Source organism: Trichomonascus vanleenenianus (assembly GCF_965637985.1).
Source record: "Trichomonascus vanleenenianus strain CLIB 3782 genome assembly, contig: TRVA0_030S, whole genome shotgun sequence".
Lineage (NCBI taxonomy): Eukaryota > Fungi > Ascomycota > Dipodascomycetes > Dipodascales > Trichomonascaceae > Blastobotrys > Blastobotrys vanleenenianus.
In genome coordinates this window covers 110,205-131,525 of record NW_027481857.1, presented here as the reverse complement: position 1 = coordinate 131,525, position 21,321 = coordinate 110,205, and the positions used below count along the sequence as shown (strand labels likewise).

Sequence of the window (21,321 nt, the reverse complement as noted above, 5' to 3'; positions counted from 1 at the left end):
GGTCAATTCTTCTTCGATTTAAAACGGTAGCTAGTCTTATCATTTCCTACGGAGCTATTTTATCATATATATTGGTCATGGAACAGATCTCATTGTCGACGTCTGATTACACGACAAAGCCTGCACTGCTCTTCATCTGATTCTTCTATAGCTGCGGTCATCTCTGCAGGCAGTTGCCGAATTTCCTCCTGGTATCTGGGAGAGTAGATATGAACTACTCCAATGTCCTCAAACCCATAAACGACACTGCCAAGCACTGCAAGCGTTATTTTCGCTCCTTCGCCCTCGTCAAGCCAGGTTACAAATGGACGAGCATAATCAATGGGGCCGTTGGGCTCATTGCGCATATAATGTACTATAACGCCATTGATGCCATCTAATATTGCCGCGGTAGACACTTGAAGGGCCATCGCATGATGTTCGACCTGTAATAGGATGTCACGAGCTGATCCGGTAGGTACAAATAAATCATCGGAGGCTGGGAATCCAAAGAATTCGTTGGCATTTAAAGTACCTGGCCTTTTGTACCCAATTATGGAGCCTGAACGATCTCCATTATGCGCATATACGAACTGGCCATACGAATTCAGCTCACGGAATCCTTCGATTTGGTGTTCTTGCGAGGGTGCTAGAAATCGCTCCATTCTGAAGAAGATATCCCCGAAGAGACATTTCAGGACCTTTATCATGGGCGCTATCAGGACACTATGACAGTGATACACGACAGACGCTTCATCGTCGAGTTCGTGGATAAGGGGGGGTTCAGGAAAACATAATTTTGGGCCCGTCCTTAATGCGATGAAAGAATATTTGATCCAATAACTTGGCTCAAGTCGGTAGATTCCCCATGAATCTGCAATGTGCCCTTCACCCTCCAAGCTGTCATCGGGATGCTCTTCAACCTCCAAGCTGTCATCGGAATGCTCTTCAACCTCCAAACCCTCATCGCGATGCTCTTCACCCTCCAAGCTGTCATCGCGATGCTCTTCACCCTCCAAGCTGTCATCCCGATGCTCTTCACCCTCCAAGCTGTCATCGCGATGCTCTTCAACCTCCAAACGCTCGTCGGGGCTATTGTAGCCGCCACGGATGTAAAGATAGTGAGGATGGGTCAAAAAGTCATCCATGTAAAAGACACGAACTCGATGCTCTGGAGGGACGCATTCTGGAACCATCACAGATGTTCTTCGCGCTACTTCCTGCATCTGCCTTCGCCCTTCTTCTCCTTCAATTGGTACTCGAAACATTTTGCATTGAGTAAACAAACGAAGTTCAATTGGTTTGTTATTCTAATGTGAAACCAACTTTAAGTTTGAAGGACCATAATAACAATAATACCACTCTTGATATCAAAGCCTGCTGCCGCGCGCGAAGACTATCAACTACAGAGGTTTCTAATACAGTATAACAAATTTCTGAAGGCAGATGAGGTCGATATCTTCAGCGGTGACCCGCTGATACTACGACGCTTTGACGTAGCATTTGTATGCTGTTAACTACTGACAAGAAGAAAATGCTAACGTCTCTCGCTAGGGTAAGATAGGAATACAGTCAAATAGCAGTACAATGGTACAGCAATGGGACGGCGAGGTCAATCGTGAGGTCACAGGGAGATCGTTCAACCAGGTTGAATTCACAAGGTACAGCTGGCAACGCACTTGACTGATAGTAGTCGCTATCTACTGTGTCGACTCGCTCACTCTCGCCCAGGACAGGCGCCAATCGGCAATTGGTTTCGCCGATTCCAAGTAAGCGGAGCCTAAATGTTATGAGTGGTCATTCGGAAACGCTTACTACACCCTTGTCCAGTGCCTTCTCTGCGAGAGTCAGGGGGATGCTCCTCGAAAAAATAAGCGACAAATTTGGCCAGCCGACGCTCCTCGGCATGAAAGAACCTCAAAAAGGCCTTTGCCCTACGGAGGAGTCCATTCCACGAGCGGTGCATAGTCAACTCCACAGGTGCAGGATATCAGGTCTTTAAGCGACGAGGAGCCTGGGCCCTTGAAGGAAGGAGAAGAGGTGAAAGGAGAATCCAATCTTCATGATGCTATAACACTATGAGACTAAATTGATATGAAAAGTGAAATTTGTTGTTACCAGGTAGATGAAAGATACCCTGTGTGCCTTCGGCGAGTATTCTTGCATCGGCCACAGCAAAGATAGCAATAGATTGCTATTATTATACAGCGCAGAATGGTTTTGCCCTGTAGATGAACCACTTTCCTGTAAGAAGCTATTTTATGACCGTTCCGACAAGCGATTGTCGTAGGAATTCGGGTCATGGATCTCCATTACATTATCGTCTTACTATCGCGAGAAAGATCCAGTCTGGTTCATGTACTCCTAATGGTAGCCTCAAAGAACAGAGGCAGCATTTCAACAGGCTTTCGTACCTCAAAACGCAGCTGAATCGTCAACTTATCTTCGAGCACAAAAGGTAGTCTTTGAGGTAGCGGTTCAAAAGATTCTGATCTGTTCTTCTTGGGAAGTGTAGCAATCTTTCTACCTCACAGGGACTAGTACTCGGATTATAAGGATATAATGCAAGATCTTTAAGGACGTGGAAACTTGGGGATCTCGTAGGCATGACAGCCCAGTTGATTTTGCGCTAATCAATTTTGTATAAATATCATTCAGGCTTGCAGGCAACCCGTGTATTACCGTTAACTATACGCAGAAATAAAGTTATAACAGTTGTATTATAGTCGATCATGTCGTCAAATGAGTCGACAATTCGAAGTCAACTTTTAGGAATATTGGATTAATTCAACAATGATAGCTAACAGCTCACGATATTGGTGCTTGAGGCTGAAGCTTACGGAGGACAGGCATGACTAGGTCGTGCTAGTGACTATCATAAGGGAAGCTGGACCTATTCCCCGGGGAAGAGAGAAGCCAGGAATGCTGAAAGTCCCGACTTGGCAGCGAAATAGACTCTGAAGCGATCGGACTTGACCCGTTCTAAAGAAGTTCACCGCTTCTATGATCAATTGGATAATGATTTCACAATATATTAGCTACCGGTAACGTTAATGTCGTAAAACGCTTTTGTTGGAAGCACCCACGATATCCCCGGTGATTACGCATAAAACATTCACCTAATGTGAATATCAGGTTGACGAACTACGTGTATTCAATAGAGTAGAAAAGCACACAATTAAGTGAACAGTTAGGTGAAGAATATGATTGCACTATAACAGATTTAGTACAGGAAAAGATAGGAAATGTGCAAGATGCCCAATATTAGTTAATCGGAAGAATCAGAAGAGTAGTAATCAGAAGAGGAGCTCCAGAAGTGGTCGTACGCTAACTCGGCCCCCTTATTTGCCAACTTGTCCGCTGCCTCATTGCCCGGGTCGCCGCTATGTCCTGGGACATAGCTGATTTGGACTCGGGCATCGTACCCTCTGCGAGCATATGTGTTGTCGAGCTGATCAATCATGCGCCGGATTTTCTGGATTAGTCCGGAATGCGCTACAGGGGACCCATTTTTAGTAGTCCAGCTGTTGTCTTCCCACTTGTGGCACCATTTGGTTAAACAGTTTACCGCATATTGCGAGTCGGTACGCAATTGAATGGGACGGTTGTACCGCCGACGGCAGAATTCGCCTATGGCCTGCCCCAACGCCGCCTCCAGTGCCGTGAGTTCGCAAAAAACTGGTTAGTCGTCGGCTGTTGAAGAACCAAATGATTGCGCAGTACTTTCCCATATTTCTTTGATAAAGTTCCTTGGGGTCTTTGGATTGAAAAAGCTGAATTGATACGATAAGCTATAAAACTTTAAAATTTTGAAGCGACCTGGCGCAGGATTCCCTAAAACATAATTTGAGGATCAATCGTGATTTCTTACAACTTGAGGATTCCCTAAAACGTAAATTGAGGATCAATCGTGATTTCCCCAAACGTAATTTGAGGATCAATCATGATTTCCCAAAATTAACTCGTGGATCACTCGAGAAAAGTGTAAAATGCTGTTACTACTGTAACGGCAGGACACAGTGATGATACATGGGGCATTGAATAGACCCACCGGCATTTTTTTGGAAGTTATGAGACCGGGGATCGGGCTTCAAACTTAAACAAACTTGAATTGCTGCATTACCGGTACTTGGGAGTGACGCGACGCGTCGCGTTCATATGCCTGGCTCTCGCGAGAGTCTGAAAAATGCTTACTCAGCGCTTACCATGCCCCTCCCCCCCGTACTTGTTGTTACGAAGCGACCAATTATCTGAATTGATCTGTTGTAACGGAGCTCAGTGCTCTCTATGATCATGTGCAAAATTGATCATTTGGATCAATCGAATATTTTCAGGCATTTGAGTAGACTTTCGCCTAGGAGTTTCTTGGTCATCAGTTGCTCTATCTCCAAACCATGAAACTACAGGTAGCTGTAGAATGGCTCATTGAGAATTGAGAGTTTTTAAACCCTGGGGCTCCGCGGCGCGGAGATTTGGGCTGGTCTGTAACGGAAATATTTGTAACGCGTTGTTACGGGAGTTTTTGTTACAGGTTACGAAGTGGTTCGCTGCGCGAGCCACTACAAAACGAAGGTGGGACTGCGTAGGAGGTAGTGTTACTGATTACAATTGGGGAGGTTGTAACGGGCGTAACGAAAAGGTTGTTACGGGAGTCTGGCTATATCTCCAAATCATGAAACTAGCGGTAGAATGGCGCATCGAGAAATGATAAAGTCTCGCCTTACATGTACAGATCATAAATATAGCTGAGTCTACGAGCCCTCCGCGAAGCGGAGCTACGGGAGTTCGAGGGCTGGCCCTCGAATATCAATGCTACCAGGAGTGACCGAAATTTTTACCACAAAAATGGCGAATGGACGAAATTAACAAAAGGTATGTATAAATATAGACAATCATGCGCATTACTGAGCCATTGGCTCGCCTTGGATCTTCTTGGCCTCTTCCCTACATCACACACGGTTAGTCATCTCCCAATGCCACCAAACATAACGATACACACCTCAGCTTTTCGGCAAAGTTCTCGTTAACATCATCGTCGTCATCCCATTGTTCTTCCCAGAGCTGGTTCTCTGACTCGTTTGCAATCTCGGTCTCGGCCTGACCCCAGTCTATTCAAACGTTAACAACCGATCTACCACCCCCAAACAAATTATACATACCCTCTACTGGAAAATCTTCAAACTCGTCATCCTCCTCCAAAGATACCAACTTCTTATCCTCCTTCGTCTTATCTGGTGCACTGGACATTGTGTTCTGTATTGGCGGACTTCGTGTGTCAATCCTCGAGATGGCGTTTGGTGGCAACCAGTCGTTTTTGGTGATGACGCGCGCGCGTTGGGAGATGGTAATTGAGCCAAGATTAATTAGGGCCGGCTTAATTAATTAATCGGAGCTCCGCGTTATCGATAATGAAAAATCCAATTTTTTTTATTTTCCGCCCTTTGAGTGAGTGAGTGAGAGTCGCTTTGCCCTGTAGGAATAGGCAGAGAGGAGGAATTACGATGAAGGAGAGCGTGGTGGACGATCCACCGCGATACATCAAGGATATCGATTTCGGGGTGCTCAAGCCCCAGGAGATCATCAAGGAGTCCGTCGTTGAGATCTCGCAAAAGGATCTCTATGATCTGACCAAAGGTCGAATCCCCTACGAAAATGGTGCCATCGACACGCGAATGGTAAGTCAAAAAGACAAAGGTTAGATAAACATTGAAACTAATTGTAGTAGGGTGTGTCGAATAACTTCTCCGAATGCAAGACGTGCCAGGGTCGACTGGCAACATGCCAGGGTCACTTTGGCCATATTAGGCTAGCATTGCCGTGCTTCCACATTGGATACTTCAAGCAGACCATTGGCATTCTCCAGAACATCTGCAAGGACTGCTCTGCCGTTCTGCTGACCGAACAGGACAAGCGAAAGTTCCTAGCGGAGCTGAGAAGACCAGGCATTGACAACCTGCGGCGCATGCAGATCCTCAAGAAGATCAATGAGCAGTGCAAAAAGCAGAGAACCTGCCTCAAGTGCGGTAGCATTAACGGTGTCGTCAAGAAAGTGGGTCCGCTCAAGTGCATTCACGACAAGTTCCGGTGGGTGGGCAAGAAGACTCCAGACGAAAAGGTCGAGTTCGACAAGTCGTTCGAGGAGGCCATTAAGAACAGCAATGACCTTGAGAAGTTTCTGAAACGGGCAATGGACGACCTGAACCCGCTCAAGGTATACAACTTGTTCCGCGAGATTGTACCTTCTGATTGCGAACTACTGGGTATGGATGCGGCCAAGGGACGGCCAGAAATGTACATTTGGACCTATATTCCAGCCCCACCAGTGTGTATTCGTCCGTCTGTCATGCAGGATACGGCTTCCAACGAGGACGATCTCACTGTGAAGCTGGCAGATGTCGTTCACGCCTCGAGTATGATCCGGGCAGGACTCGAGAAAGGCGCGCATATTTCGCTCCTTATGGAGCAGTGGGACTTCATGCAACTGACCCTGGCACTCTATATCAACGCAGATACCCCGTCGGGCCCGACTCTGGCTACTGCTAAGCCTATTAGAGGTCTGTGCCAGCGTCTCAAGGGTAAGCAGGGCCGATTCCGAGGTAACCTGTCCGGTAAGCGAGTCGACTTCTCCGGGCGAACGGTAATCTCGCCAGACCCCAACTTGAGTGTGGACCAGGTGGCGGTCCCCGACCGAGTTGCCAAGATTCTCACTTACCCCGAGCGCGTAACCCAGTACAACCGCGAGAAGCTCAAGGCGCTTGTGTCCAATGGCCCGCTGAATCACCCTGGTGCCAACTACGTACTCAAAAAGAACGAAGTAGTGCGACGTAACCTGCGGTACGGCCGCAAGGATGACATTGCGCGAGACCTTAATATTGGCGATATCGTCGAGCGCCACCTCGAGGACGGCGACATTGTTCTGTTCAACCGTCAACCGTCGCTGCATCGACTTTCCATCCTGTCCCATTACGCAAAAATCCGGCCGTGGCGTACCTTCCGTCTCAACGAGTGTGTCTGCACGCCTTACAATGCCGATTTTGACGGTGACGAAATGAATTTGCATGTACCTCAGACCGAAGAAGCGCGGGCAGAGGCAATTAACCTCATGGGTGTCAAGAACAACCTTGTCACTCCAAAATCCGGCGAACCAATTATCGCCGCTACCCAGGACTTCATTACGGGCTCCTACCTCATCTCGCGGAAGGACCAGTTCTTTGACCGGGCTGCATTCTGCGAGCTTTTGGCCATGATGGCCGATGCTGACCTCCAGTTTGACATTCCGCCGCCTGCTATCTGGAAGCCAGTGCAGCTGTGGACTGGTAAGCAGATTTTCTCGCTGCTCATCAAGCCCAACTCGAAGTCCAATGTAGTTATCAACCTCGAAGCCAAGAACAAGACCTTCCATGCGCCACCCAAGGGCTATCCGCCAGAGATGTCGCCTAATGATGGCTATGTCGTCATCCGTGGATCACAGGTGCTGTGCGGTGCCATGGACAAAAGTACTCTCGGTGACGGTAAGAAGCACTCTGTATTTTTTGCAATTCTACGTGACTATGGTCCAGATGCGGCGGCCACTGCTATGAACCGAATGGCCAAGATGTGTGCCCGATGGCTGGGTAATCGCGGCTTCTCCATTGGTATCAACGACGTTACGCCGGGTAAGAAGCTCAATGAGATGAAAGATGATCTGGTTGAGCTTGCATATCGAAGGTGTGAAGACCTTATCGAGCAGCTGCGACAGGGTACTCTGCAGACCCAGCCTGGTTGCAACGAAGAACAGACTCTTGAGGCCAAGATTGGTGGTCTTCTCTCCAAGGTTCGAGAAGAAGTCGGTGATGTGTGCATTCGTGAGCTGGAGAAGTCCAACGCTCCGCTTATTATGGCCACGTGTGGTTCCAAGGGTTCTACGCTTAACGTGTCGCAGATGGTGGCGGTCGTCGGTCAGCAGATTATCAGCGGTTCTCGAGTACCGGATGGTTTCCAGGACCGAACGCTGCCCCATTTCAAGAAGTTCTCCAAGTCGCCTCCCTCCAAGGGTTTCGTGCGAAACTCTTTCTACTCCGGGTTGACTCCCCCAGAGTTCCTGTTCCACGCCATTTCCGGCCGAGAAGGTCTCGTCGATACTGCCGTCAAGACCGCTGAGACTGGTTACATGTCGCGTCGGCTGATGAAATCTCTGGAAGACCTGTCTGCCCAGTACGATGAGACTGTGCGAACGTCGTCAAATGCCGTTGTCCAGTTCAACTATGGAGGTGACGGTCTTGATCCGTTCAACATGGAGGCCGATGCCAAGCCGGTGGACTTCAAGCGAACGTGGGAGCACGCGTTTAACATTACCTTTTCCAACCAAGACGAGGGTCTCAAACCGTACGAAATTGCCGAGCTTGCAGAAACCGTTCTCAAGCCACGTGAGGAGCGGCTGTTGCGACGGGATAACCTCGGAAACCTCGTGGAAGGTGAGGAAGCTAAGCTGGAGGAGTACGTTGATGAACAAGACCCGCAGCGTGACTTCTACCAGGAAGTGCGGGACTTCATCCGCAGCAGGGCAGAAGACCTTGGGCGAGTGCGAAGTCGGCGTAACATGCAGGCGCTTCTTGAGCGGCCTGAAGGGGACCTTGCTGATGTTGATCTTGATGAGTTCGTTCCAGAAGCCAACAAGATTGCTGTCAACCAGGTGTATAAGATCTCGAAGCCGTTTGTCCTGGAGTTTTTGAGGTTGTGTCTCGTCAAGTACCACCGAGCCAAGGTCGAGCCTGGCACAGCGGTGGGACCAATTGGCGCCCAGAGTATTGGTGAACCCGGTACGCAGATGACGCTGAAGACTTTCCATTTTGCCGGTGTTGCATCTATGAACGTTACGCTTGGTGTGCCGCGAATCAAGGAAATCATGAACGCTTCGAAGACTATTTCGACGCCAATTATCACTGCTGTTCTGCAGAACGACGAAGACGAGCGAGTTGCGCGAATGATCAAGGGCCGAATTGAAAAGACGCATCTCAAGGATATTGTCAAGTACATGGAGGACGTATTTATGGAGCATAATGCGCACATCGGCATGCGCATTGACTGGAAGACAGTGGAGCGGCTGCGGCTGGAAGTCACTATCAGCGACATTGCCCGGGCCATTTCCCAGGCCCCCAAACTCAAGATCAGCTACGGTGATGTTCGAGTCATTGGCAACGACACGATCCACGTAGAGGTAGTTCCGCCGGCCCCGGGCACGGGCAAGAACGCTACTTCCATTGAGCTGGAGATGTACTACCGAGCACAGCTGCTGCGACGGGCGCTTCCAGAAGTTGTAGTCAAGGGTTATCCTGAGATTTCGCGAGCGGTTATTAATATCCGTGATAAGGACAACAAGAAGGAGCTGCTTGTTGAAGGATACGGTCTGCGAGACGTTATGACCACTGATGGTATTGTCGGTGTCAAGACGACGACTAACCACGTTCTCGAGGCGTTCCAAGTATTGGGTATTGAGGCTGCTCGAGCGTGTATCATCAACGAAATCGACACTACTATGAGTTCTCACGGTATGTCTGTTGATCCGCGACACATTCAGCTGCTGGGTGACGTGATGACCTTCAAGGGCGAGGTGCTGGGTATCACTCGATTCGGTCTGGCCAAGATGCGAGACTCGGTGCTCCAGCTGGCGTCCTTTGAGAAAACCACCGACCACTTGTTTGACGCGTCCTTCTACATGAAGACGGATGCCATTGAAGGTGTGTCGGAATGCATTATTCTCGGACGAACCATGTCGCTGGGAACCGGCGCCTTCAAGGTAGTCAAGCCGCTCGCCAACAAGAACGAGTCGACCAAACCGGTCTTGTTCGAAGAGCTGTGCGATGAACTAGATAACGAATAATCACGATTAATTGAACCATTACCATCTAATTCTCTACCTAATGTAATTGGGGGGACCAGTCCCCCAAACCCCCCCTGGGGCTCCGCTACGTGGAGATCTGTAACGGAGTATTTTGTTACACTTTGTTACAGGTTGGGGGTCCCGTAACCGCAATGTTAGTTACGTTGTTACCAGCATAACCTAAGTGAGATACGGGGGGTTTGGGGGCACAGCCCCCAACTACGGGAGCTCGAGGGCTGGCCCTCGAATACACTCCGCTGAAGTATTATAGGGGGGCCAGTCCCCCAACCCGCCCTTGGGCTCCGCGGAGAGGATCAGATAACTGTGCCCCCTGAGGCTGTGTATGGTGGATGATTACGTGGAGTGCAGGTGAATCTCCGTCAAAAAGGCTTACAAAGGCAAGAATGAACCCATGAGAGGGGCGATCTGGAACAACACGTATATGCGGGAGAGCCACGATCGACGGAGATCTGCTTTGGACGGGATCTACGATGGGGAATGTTAATTGCATCAATGGGAAGATCCCCCTTCCATATACAATCCATTCAATAGGTAAACTACTGAAGTAAAACGGGATCAAATATATTCATTAAAAGCTCATTAGACATTAGACATAAAAAAAATCATCAGGATTAGCAGGGTGGTGAGGCTGGGGGCAAGGTGGGACGCGGCGTTCTTTGCCGGCTTTGTCTGCACTGGGCGGTTCACTGTTTCATTAACGGTACCGGCGCCGCATGCATTGTTGATTGCTTTGGCAGCCTTCGGATATGTACTGGTGATAGACTGGTTGGTTTGGCCCGTGTATGAATGGTAGACCGCCATCGTCTGGGTGGTGCACTTGCCACAAGAAGGTTCCATGAGCCCCGTTGATATGTTGAGCAGCGGGTACTCCGTGCCTAGTGGTAACAAATACAGGTAAGCATTGGTAGTTACCGCCGATTCCTTGCCAAAAAGGGCATCCGAGTAGCAGTAGCTGGCATTGGAGTCGTTTTTGGCGTAGTTTGGCAGGCACGTGACTTTGAACAGCATCTCATAGGCCAGAAAGTCCTGGTGAGCCGCGTAGACGACGGGGTTCCCTTCAGAGTAGTCCTCGCTGCACTTGTCCAGCAGCTGGCGGTCGAGATCGTTCATAAGGTTGGTGCATTTCGTCTGGTCTACGGTACACGCGTTGTTGAGGATGGTCTCTAGCGACGAGAGCCCTTTGCGCACTTGCCGGATGTAGGACTGGGAGTTTTGGAGATAAAAAGACATGGGGTGGCAGTCATTGAAGGACGAGTTGGCTGTGAACTCGTGGAAGAACTGGGGGCACGTCGCCGAGGTGAAATTGTTCCCCAGGGACGTGTCGAACACCGTCACCGACATTTAACAACCCGTCTTTAATTTCGCGAAATAATAGGAATGGAATCTTGCTTCTTTTAAACCTGCGCTGCAACAGGGGGCAGAAACAGGAATCTCAGTTAGCTTACCGGAATGGGATGGCCGGCGGTTTTGGCAGATCTCCGCAGTGCAGCACTCTGCACGGTATGCGCTTTCAAAAATAGAATAAGCTCAATGGACTGGATTGGTTCTACCGAGGACCAATTAACCCATGGGGTTTTTGAATCCCAAAGCTTTTTCACCCTTGTCAGGCTTTTTTGCCAAGGAGGTAGGTAGTTTGGATTCCTACGTGTACTCAAACTCCGATCCGCCGCCGCGTACACCACCGTTTGACTTGGTACCCGTCAGATGCATCACCAAAGGCAGCTGCATGCTTGATGCATGTCCTGTACCAAATACAAAATTTCCAATTTCCCTCCCTGAGCTAGATCTTAATCGTGCTATCAAACGTTAATTTGCACAATCACAGACCGTTCCCAGGGGGTCCCATTGTATATCATTCGGCCCGAAAAATTGAGGACGACAAATGATATGATAGACCCATCGGAAAAGTTCCCGCAGAATTCAGAATTGAGGGATGAAAAGATTTGGCCGGGTTATGATAGGCCCATGAAGCGCGCGTACTGACTAATGACTCGCTGCACCTGGCGCATGGATCCGACAGCCTCAATGACAGTCTTTAAGAGGTCGTGCTTGTCTATGCCGCACAGCTTACTGTCCCACTCAGGAGCCCCGCCTGATACGGAGGTGGTGGTGGGCCCAAGAAGCTCTCTACACAGCTCGTCAACGCGGTCAACCAGACCCTCCTCCGTAAGTCGCTTCGCGTAGACCACCAGGAATTGGCGCAGCTCGTGCTTGGACCCCAGCATGACAGCAGCGCCAAGCCGGTTTTCAAGGTGGGCAATTGATACGACCGTCTCGAACCCTTCGTACCCTTCCTGCAACATCCGCGTCTTGGCCATGCGCTGAAGATAGCCTCCACGGCCTTTAGACATGATTTCCTGGTTAGTACGCCGTTCGGCAAGCCCGACGATGCCACCTACTTGGGTCGAAGTACTCGTGTCCCAGTATTGCGACCCCACCGTCCACCAGTCTTCAGAAATGCGGTGCCAAGCCAGCATATCAGCGCTGTACGTGAAGCCCTGGCCCGAAGTTAGCGTGACAATGACTGCTCCAGAGGCCGTTACAGCGCATTGGGTCACCGAGGGGGCTTTAGTGAGTCCACTCTCAGCATAACGGAACCCATTGTCGAGTACGGGGGCTAAAGAAACGGATTGGTGCAAAGCGCGGCGCTCTTTTATGTTCCACACGTTAACCATGCCGGTCGCCGTTACTGCGAGCAGATAGGGGCCCTGCGACTCGAGGAAGGTCAGGCTCGTGCCAAGAACGATTGACGGCATGAGGCGACGCCCCGCGGGGGAATATACGTTGATGACGCCATCTTCGGTGCTGACTGCCCAGAACACGGCTGCATCGCCTGTCGCGAGGTGCCCATGGCGGGGTAGAAAGTCAATAAACACTACCTGGCCATGCTTGGTGACCACTACGCGGGAGGGTTCGGCCTCGCCGGATCCATTGCGCACTTCAAGCACGCTATCTGCGGGGGTTGTGGAGAAGAAAGTGCGCACCTTGGGGACCCCCAGGCGGACCTGCGAAACGGTGGTTGCTGGAGACACGACGGCGGGGCGCATGAACTCGGGCACTTCTTCGATTTTCTTCTTGGCCGCTTCGGTTCCTTCTGCTTTGCTTCCGTCCTCGTCGTCGTGTTTGCGCTTGCTGCCAATGATGAGCGAGGAAACGCCTCCTTTGGGGAGTGCGTAGCTGGGTTTGGACATTTCCATGACGTTGATGTTTACTTCGGGGTGGGACACTTGGCGGGGTAGCTGTTGCGTCGGTTGGATAGTGGACTGCGAAATGAGCTGAGGTGCCACTCGTTTCTTGCCTTCTTTGGTGACTGTAACTTTTTGGGTAACCTTTGGTATTTGCAGGGGTTGTGGCTTGGCATTATTGGTAGTCGCGCCATTGGTATTCGTAGCGTTGGTATTCGCACCATTGGCCTTAGTAGTAGCAGAAGTAGAAGAAGAAATGGTAGCAGAAGACATAGAGGCAGACGAAATAGTAGTAGCAGGGTTCGTGCTTGCCAAATTGGCCCCATTGGTAGTAGTAGTAGTAGTAGCAGATGGAGCTGGACTGTTGGTCGAAGACTTGTTGAACCCAGTAGTGGTATTATCACCACCACCCATAATCATATCCAGCTTCTTCTCACTCTCGTCTTCTTTTTTGCCAATCTTCTCTTCCAGTTCTACCTGCTCCACAGACTCCGGGATTAGCATAGCATCTCGCGTCCCGCCAAACTTGGTCAATTGCCCTTCGACCTCCTCCTTTGGTAACGGCCATCCCAGCTCTCCTTCATCAAACACAACCACTAAAATGGTTCCATCCAGTGAACTGGCAAACAGCTTAGACCCATCGGGCGTCCACACAATGTCAGTAATCGCCTTATCGGCAACATTACGAGCCACCAGCAGCGGTCTCGGGTTCGTCGTGTTCCAAATAGCCAGCGTCTTGTCCTGGGCAGCCGTAGCAATGACCTGAATACAATCGCGCTCCTCACCCTTCTTCGCGGCATCCTTCTGCGACGTAAACACCCGCGTGCAAAACGACGCAGTCTCACAGGGTGCATCGTGGCCCACCAGGCTTATCTCGCTGTCCCAAGTACCTCTATTGATTATAGCCACCGTAGCCACCGGCCCGTTGGTCGCGTTTGCCGCAGCAATATGGTTCCCGTCAGGCGACCAGCTGCACCGTCTAAAGTACGTAGAGAGAGGCGACCCCTCAAACGGCTGTGAAATGGTCGCCTCGACGGAGAATGTCATATCGTTGGCCGACACTCGGTGGTACCGCACAATCTTGATCGTTCGGTCGTCCGAAGCTGTGGCAAAGTATTTGTTGGCCGGATCAAACGTGATTCCCTTGACGTGCGACGCGTGAATATCCAGCCTCTTGAGCTTCTCAAACGTTGTCCCGCTCCATATAATAATAGAAGAGTCCAGCCCCACCGTGACCAGAATCGACCCATCTGGCGACCACGCCAGGTCCTGAACATCATTATCGTGTCCAATGAGCCGCTTACGGGCCACCCACGCCTCGGAATCGGCTTCTCCCTGGTGTCCAAACTCTTTACGAGGTACCCGCGTATCATCACGCTCCCAAATAAGAACCACACGGTCGTCGCTACCGGAAGCAAGGTAATTGCCATTGGGCGAGAACCGTACCACCGTCACTGCACCATTGTGATTCGACATTGAGCACAATTGTTTGGGGCCGGTTACTTTGCCATTGTCACCGGAGATCGACTCATACACGGCCTTGGTCGACCACACCCGCACCTTTCCATCTACACCGTTAGTCCCAGCACATCAACACCCTGGCAAATATATAATCAAACGTACCCAGGCCTCCAGACGCCAGTCGTTCGCCATCAGGCGACAGGCTTACTGAATAAATCTCGAATTTTCGGTTCTCATCTGGAAAAGGTTGAATATTAGTCAACTCCAAATTATCACAACTTATATACAAAATAGAAACACTCCAAAAAACATACCAGCATGTACGAGCCAGGACGGCTTCAGCAAATGCATCTTCGTCTATTCTGGTGGATGGTGATGTCGCGTCCGGAGGTTGGGTTGCTTGGGACCTAAAAACCTTCCGACTCTCCAAACCACCAAGCACCATGGCGGAGCAGGACGAGTCTGGGTCTGACTACTCGGGCTATTCAGGTATGTCAAATCACTTTTTCCCGGGTGTTGCAATATTGATGATTTGATCTTGTGTGATCTGGGCTAACGGGCGTAGAATACTACTGGATCGACTGGTTCCTGGGGGCCAAGGGCAATGAGTACTTTTGCGACATCGACACGGAGTACATCACAGACCGATTCAACCTGACAGGCCTCAACCTCGAGGTCAGCTGCATGCAACAGGCCATAGACATCATCACCGACAACTTCGACACCCCGTGCAAGGATGAAGAAAGAGAGCTTTACGACACAATGGCCCAGCACCTCTACGGGCTGGTGCACGCTAGGTACATTCTAACGGCCCGTGGGCTGCAGAAGATGCTCGAGAAGTACCGTAACTGCGATTTCGGCATATGTCCGCGCGTATACTGCCAGCAGCAGCCGCTGTTACCCATTGGTCTCTCGGACCAGCCCCGGACCAATACGGTCAAGCTATACTGCCCTAAGTGCGAGGATCTGTATAACCCCAAGTCCTCGCGACATTCAAGGATCGATGGAGCATACTTTGGTACCTCGTTCCCGGGAATGCTCTTCCAGGTGTACCCACAGCTCGTGCCATCCAAATCGAGCGACCGGTTCGTACCCACCATTTTCGGGTTCAAAATCCACCGCAATGCCAAGCTGGCGCGTTGGCAGGAGCGCAAGCGGCTAGAGCAGGAAGAACGCTTGGCAGTTGTTGAACACAAAGCTCGGTAATCCCTTCCCCCCTCTAATTAATCTATTGTACTCGTTCTGGTCACGTTTTTGCTTAATGAATTTGTTGTCTACCAATCCTCTCGCGAGAATACGCTCCACTGCTAGTCCTATGGGGGGACCAGTCCCCCCAAACCCCCCTGGGGCTCCGCTACGCGGAGACTTGGGGGTTGTAACGGGGTGTTTGTTACACGTTGTTACGGAAGTTTTGTTACACGTTGGGAGTCTTTTGTTACGGGGGCCTGGGGGCTGGCCCCCAGCTTCGGGAGCTCGAGGGCTGGCCCTCGAACATGCCCCACTGCTAGTACCCCCCTTGGGGCTCCGCTTCGCGGACATCTTGTAGTCCATCAATTGAACTCTCTGCGAAGCGGAACTACGGGGGGTGTGCGACTCAAGGAACGTAATTAGTAGCGGGGGAACTGTGGGTCGATGTGCTCGGACCATTGGTCGAGGCCACCAATGATATCGTAGACCTCAGTAAGGCCGTAGCGGTCCTTGAGGAACTGCACGGCAGGCTGGGAGTCGTTGCCATAGCGGCAACACACGTAGACGGGCTCGGGGAGGGCAGCGAGCTGTGGCTGGTCGTTTCTAGCGTACTTTAGCTGGGTAAGAGGGATGTTGATACTATTGGGCAGGGCGCAGATGCTAAACTGCGCCGGAGGGCGCACGTCTACGAGGGTGTGTGAGACGTTGTCATCTAGTACCTTAGAGTAGTCATGAACGGTCTTGCGCGACTCGCGAGGGATCCGCAGCAAACTGGGGCGTCCACAGAACTCTGCGTAGTCAATTGCACCGCTCTCGATGCCTGCTCGGGTTATACTCGGGGCGTCACCGCATACTGCACAGGATGGCTTCTTCCCGCGCATGCGGATAGACCTCCACTGAGGAGAGCCGAACGCGCTCAACATGGTGAGCCCTGGTGTGAATGGGTGGCTGTCGTACCATCCAGTGATGATTTTGATCGCCTCAATCGACTGGAACACACCCATGATGCCCACTACGGGCCCAATAATGCCTCCGTCGCCGCACGAAAGGATACTATCGGCAGGAGGTGGAATTGGATACAAGCACCGGTAGCACGGGCCGTTGTGGAGTCCTTCGATAAAGAGCTGGCCCTCGGTTTTGAGTGCAGAAGCTGAGACCACTGCCTTGCCCAGCAGAATAGCCGTGTCATTGATAAGGTACCGCGTAGCGGGGGTGTCCGTGCAGTCCAAAACCAAGTCGTACTTGCTGAATATGTCGAAACTATTGGACGGAAGTAGTCTCTCACTGTATAGCTCGACTCTAACGTTTGAATTAAGCCTGGATCGTTAGTCTCTGATCACACAGAAGCCTTTAGAGGTAGAAACGTACTTTTCAATGAAATCTCGAGCAGACTCCGTCTTTAGCATCCCTACTTTTGATGTGTTATGGAGGATTTGTCTATGTAGATTAGAACTGTCCACAGTGTCGTTGTCGACGATACCTAGACGGCCTGATCTAAGTTAGCCTCAGTTCTCCAGTCATTGATCTCTTCATACTCACCAATTCCTGCTCCTGCCAAGTACGCTAAGGCGGGACACCCGAGCCCACCGGCACCAACTACCAGTACAGATGACTTTTTCAGCCTCAGTTGGCCCTCCAACCCTACCTCGGGCATGATAAGCTGCCGTCCGTAGCGTTGGTACTCCTCGAGACTCAACCGCTCTTCCTCGCGGGTTTTTTCGAGTTCCTCCTTCAGCCTACGGTTCTCCTCTCGCAGCCTCTCGATTTCCTCCTGTTCTCCACTCATCGTTACTTGGCCAACTGCCTCTTCGTCGTCTTTTCCACCGTCTTATCCGTCGGATCAGCCGCTCGCAAAATATAATTGAGTCATTTAACACTTATATTTCACCATAACTTACCGGTGCTTGCTTACTAAGCGTCGAGTCATCCGAAATCCGACTTGGATCCAGTAGTAGGCCCTAAGGGCCTTAAAATCACTACCAAATCTCCCCTAGGGGTTATGAGGGATGCACGGGATTCAATTGACTTGGGGGCCAGCCCCCAACCCCCCGTAGCTCCGCTTCGCGGAGGGGGTCAACCGAAGGGCAGCAAAGATCTCCGCGAAGCGGAGCCCCAGGGGGGTTTGGGGGGGACTGGTCCCCCCAATTGCATGAAGAAAAGGATACGTACTGGCTACGGGGAGAAATGGGGCGCATTGACAGCTTACATTACAAATACGTGTACAATTAGACGAGCTTCTGCTTCATGAAGAAGCTTCGCAGGTGCTGGAGCTGCCAGGCACAGGTGCAGCCCAGCACGAAGAGCTGGATGAAGGTGTATCGTACGACCCGCGCATTGGTGAGCTCGGATTGGTCTCGGAACGCGGCCTCACGCTCTCGCATCAGCGCCTGCTCTCGTCGAATGGTCATCATCTTGTTATTGAGCACAGCGACTCGCTCGGCCAGAGTGGACAGCTTCTCTTCGTTCTTAGAGTCCATCGCGCTACCCTCGCCAATGGTGAAGTCAATGTCCATCTTGACCGACGCCGAATGGAACCACCCGCCAGAAAGCGCCCGGTAGCAGATCCGGTGCTGGCCCGAGTCAAACGCGGTGAAAATGAAGTCGCCCTTGGCGTTGAGCTTCTGGAACAGCACTCGATGGTTGTTGTCAAACGTTTCCTACTTAGAGTTAGATTTCACCTTCCTCACTAAAATCAGGTAATATACTCACTTCAATGGTGATCTGAATGGCCAGGCTGTCCGGTCGGATCCAATTGCCCGTACTCTCTTCCAATTCCCATGCGCTATGCTTGGCTAGATGCAATCAGTCAGTACGATTCGCGACAATCTGTGGGGCTCACTTACCGGCCAGAACCGTGTCCCGCGGCAAATCCTGGTAGAAACACTTCTGGTTGTCACCGCCCAGATAGAAATGCAGTGCATTCACAGTCTGCAATAGCACAGCAGTAATAAATAACAGAACAGCCCTCATGTTTGGCGTCTTCACGTGGTGGTCGTCGGTTTCGCGATGGCTTTCGGTCTACGTGTTTTTTCACACCCCGCCATACAACCCCTGGCGCGCGCGCGCGCCTAGCCGCATGCCGCATATGCTGCGGCGCTTACTGCCCTACGTACTAAGGTAGTTTATTGATGTCCACTGGGCCAATTTATCAGTAGAAAGTGTATTCGAGGGCCAGCCCTCGAGCTCCCGTGGCTCCGCTTCGCGGAGGATGGTTTATCTCCGCGTAGCGGAGCCTCAGGGGGTTTGGGGGGACTGGTCCCCCCAATTACCGCTAGCAGTGATTCCTCTGGGCGTAGAATAGTCTATTAAGATTAGTACGTCTATTTCTTGCTCTTTGCTCGCTTCTTGAGCCGCTCAACGAGAGAACTGACATCGTCGGCTTTCGGAGGCTCCTTTCGCTTGATAGCCTTCTTCCTCTCAGTTGGAGGCGCCTCAACGTTCTTAGTTCGCTTGCGTCGCTCGGTAATAATGCTCTCGACACCCTTGGACTTCTTGAACTGTGGTGCCGTCGGGTCAATGGCAAACGATGGGTCGTTGAACAGCGACTGGAATCGCGGATCGGCAGTGTCGACTTCGTGGTCCTCCAGCTTGGCAACCGCTTCCTTCTTCAGCTTACGTCGCGACTTCTTAGGCTGCTTCTTTCCACCCTTCTTCTGAGACTCGCCGTCGGATGCATCACCATTGGCCATAATATCATCGTCCATCATAAGCAGCTCAAGCTCGGCTGTTTCTTTGTCCGACTTGGCCTTCTGCTTCTTTTCACCTGATTCCTCACCCTCGTCCTCCTCTCGACGGGCCCTCATTCGCTCCATTCGCTGCTTCTTCCTCTCCTTCTCCTTAAGCTTGTACTTCTCAATCGTTGTCAGCTCCTCCTCATCCTTCTCTTCCGCAGCTTTTTGCTCATCGAGAGCCGGGGTGAACGTGATCTCCATGTCGACATCGCTCTCTTCGCCGTCTTTACCCTTGGACGGCATAACATCGCCCAACAGCGCCTTGTACTTCGCCTTCAAGTCCTCCTGCTCGTTATCGCTCTCGTCCGAACTGCTAGCAAGATACGCCTTGAAATCGTTCTCCTCTATCTCCTTCTGGCTCAGGTTACGCCCCAGTGCCCGCTGTCGCTCTGCAGGCGTCTCGTCCCAGGTCAGCTTGACCTTGGAGTGCTGCAACGCATCGGTAACAAAGTCCGCCGGCTTGTATTTGGCAGGCAACTTGTAGCACTCGTCACGCGGCTTATCATCGAAGGTCATCTCATCGGGGATATATCGCAGATCGAAAAAGTTCGCAGTAGACTCGTACTCTGTACCATCGCAGTTGTCGTAAATGTTCTTGGCAGTGCCTACGCCGTCGCACTCAACCACTGCGTAGTAGTACTTCAATCGCTGCATCTGGTAGCTTCTCAGCACGGCACTATTAACTTCTTCTCCATCGTCGGTCTGGATAATTGTCTTTTCGTTAATCTCCTCCTCGTCGGAATCCTCTTCCTTATTCTTTTTGTTCTTCTTGCCGCCATTGAAGAACTCCGTGGATGGGCCACTGGTCTCTTCCTTGGCCATCTGCTGCTTGCCGTACTCACTGGGGTAGATCTTGACGGAAATGAGCCGGCCCTTCGGGGGAACGAAACTGCCAAACGTAGCCATCAGATCGATGGATCGAATGTTATCCCAATCCATATACATGGCAGCGAACCGTCTAGTCTCGTCACCTCGAGGGATGGCCTCTTCCTGGCTTGGCAGCTTGACCTCCTCTTCCTCTTCATACTCGTCTTCGCTTTCCTCTTCAGACGAGGAAGAAGACTCGTCAGAGCTCTCACTCAGATCAGAAACACCTTCTCCTCGTGCTGGATCAAAGTTCTTCACCTCGTCCTCACTTCCACTCTCACTCTCGCTTTCACTTCCACTTTCTTCTTCTTCTTCCTCTTCTACTTTTTCCACCTCTTCCTCGCTCTCTTCACTTTCACTCTCATCAAATGCATATTTCTTCAATTCTCGCTCGGTCTTGTCCTCCTTGACCTTACGGCCGTACTTATCTCGGACAACCTTGCTCTTGAACCGATCATCTTTCTCAATAACGCTCTTGAACCGCTCGTCGACCGGGCCCTTGACCTGCTTCTTTCGAGGTAGGTTAAACCGGGGGTCAGAGTGGATCCCTGCGAATCGTGAATCCTGTGTAACCGCCTTCTTGCCCATGACTTCGTTTGTATTTCGATATGGGACGTGATAAAATTTTTTTATTTTTTTGATTTCGACTGAAATTTTCAGCCGTGCATCGGTATCATCGAACGCCTAAATTAAGTGAAGTGATTCCGACCGCCTACCCCCTGTGGAACATCGGTGTTATCTACTTTTTGAAATGCTCTATCACGGCAGTTGAGTTCCAATTCATAATCATGATATACTCCAGAGTGTTTTAAGGTTTTCCACAAGTCCTCGGCGGAGCCGAGCTACAGGGGGTTTGGGGGACTGGTCCCCCAAGAAATCAACTCGCCCACGTACCCTATGCGTATAAGCTCCCTGAGGGGCACCGATATTACTACATATAAGATAAAGATATCATGTACTCGAGCGGCATCTCTTTGTATTGAATAAATATATAAAGTAGCTCGTTTAAATGCATTGCTAAGGTGTGTAA

The 21,321-nt window shown here is 50.9% G+C and overlaps 9 protein-coding genes across 9 annotated transcripts; 2 read left to right on the top strand and 7 right to left on the bottom strand.

Annotated features, from left to right (window-relative positions):
* Positions 1-89: 89 nt before the first annotated feature.
* On the bottom strand, positions 90-1,247 carry TRVA0_030S01332 (uncharacterized protein; the record flags this gene model as incomplete). The annotated part of the gene is made up of 1 exon (XM_076685911.1): positions 90-1,247. One exon carries the CDS (start codon positions 1,245-1,247, stop codon positions 90-92), a length of 1,158 nt encoding a protein of 385 aa, XP_076539887.1.
* Positions 1,248-4,880: 3,633 nt separating this feature from the next.
* Positions 4,881-5,226, bottom strand: SEM1 (proteasome regulatory particle lid subunit SEM1; the record flags this gene model as incomplete). Its single annotated transcript, XM_076685910.1, has 3 exons — positions 4,881-4,923; positions 4,979-5,087; positions 5,139-5,226. 3 exons carry the CDS (start codon positions 5,224-5,226, stop codon positions 4,881-4,883), a joined length of 240 nt encoding a protein of 79 aa, XP_076539886.1.
* A 254-nt stretch (positions 5,227-5,480) lies between these two features.
* Positions 5,481-9,838, top strand: RPO31 (DNA-directed RNA polymerase III core subunit RPO31; the record flags this gene model as incomplete). Its single annotated transcript, XM_076685909.1, has 2 exons — positions 5,481-5,654; positions 5,705-9,838. The coding sequence occupies 2 exons, from the start codon at positions 5,481-5,483 to the stop codon at positions 9,836-9,838; spliced, it is 4,308 nt and encodes a 1,435-aa protein (XP_076539885.1).
* Positions 9,839-10,438: 600 nt separating this feature from the next.
* Positions 10,439-11,200, bottom strand: TRVA0_030S01266 (uncharacterized protein; the record flags this gene model as incomplete). The annotated part of the gene is made up of 1 exon (XM_076685908.1): positions 10,439-11,200. One exon carries the CDS (start codon positions 11,198-11,200, stop codon positions 10,439-10,441), a length of 762 nt encoding a protein of 253 aa, XP_076539884.1.
* Positions 11,201-11,811: 611 nt separating this feature from the next.
* Positions 11,812-14,856, bottom strand: HIR2 (Hir2p; the record flags this gene model as incomplete). Its single annotated transcript, XM_076685907.1, has 3 exons — positions 11,812-14,612; positions 14,668-14,742; positions 14,820-14,856. The coding sequence occupies 3 exons, from the start codon at positions 14,854-14,856 to the stop codon at positions 11,812-11,814; spliced, it is 2,913 nt and encodes a 970-aa protein (XP_076539883.1).
* Positions 14,857-14,948: 92 nt separating this feature from the next.
* Positions 14,949-15,711, top strand: CKB2 (casein kinase 2 regulatory subunit CKB2; the record flags this gene model as incomplete). Its single annotated transcript, XM_076685906.1, has 2 exons — positions 14,949-14,994; positions 15,071-15,711. The coding sequence occupies 2 exons, from the start codon at positions 14,949-14,951 to the stop codon at positions 15,709-15,711; spliced, it is 687 nt and encodes a 228-aa protein (XP_076539882.1).
* Positions 15,712-16,112: 401 nt separating this feature from the next.
* On the bottom strand, positions 16,113-17,479 carry UBA4 (Uba4p; the record flags this gene model as incomplete). The annotated part of the gene is made up of 3 exons (XM_076685905.1): positions 16,113-17,010; positions 17,062-17,182; positions 17,233-17,479. The coding sequence occupies 3 exons, from the start codon at positions 17,477-17,479 to the stop codon at positions 16,113-16,115; spliced, it is 1,266 nt and encodes a 421-aa protein (XP_076539881.1).
* A 439-nt stretch (positions 17,480-17,918) lies between these two features.
* Positions 17,919-18,663, bottom strand: ERP1 (Erp1p; the record flags this gene model as incomplete). The annotated part of the gene is made up of 3 exons (XM_076685904.1): positions 17,919-18,350; positions 18,403-18,485; positions 18,537-18,663. The coding sequence occupies 3 exons, from the start codon at positions 18,661-18,663 to the stop codon at positions 17,919-17,921; spliced, it is 642 nt and encodes a 213-aa protein (XP_076539880.1).
* Positions 18,664-19,013: 350 nt separating this feature from the next.
* ESF1 (pre-rRNA-processing protein ESF1) lies at positions 19,014-20,879 on the bottom strand (the record flags this gene model as incomplete). The annotated part of the gene is made up of 1 exon (XM_076685903.1): positions 19,014-20,879. The coding sequence occupies one exon, from the start codon at positions 20,877-20,879 to the stop codon at positions 19,014-19,016; it is 1,866 nt and encodes a 621-aa protein (XP_076539879.1).
* Positions 20,880-21,321: the final 442 nt, after the last annotated feature.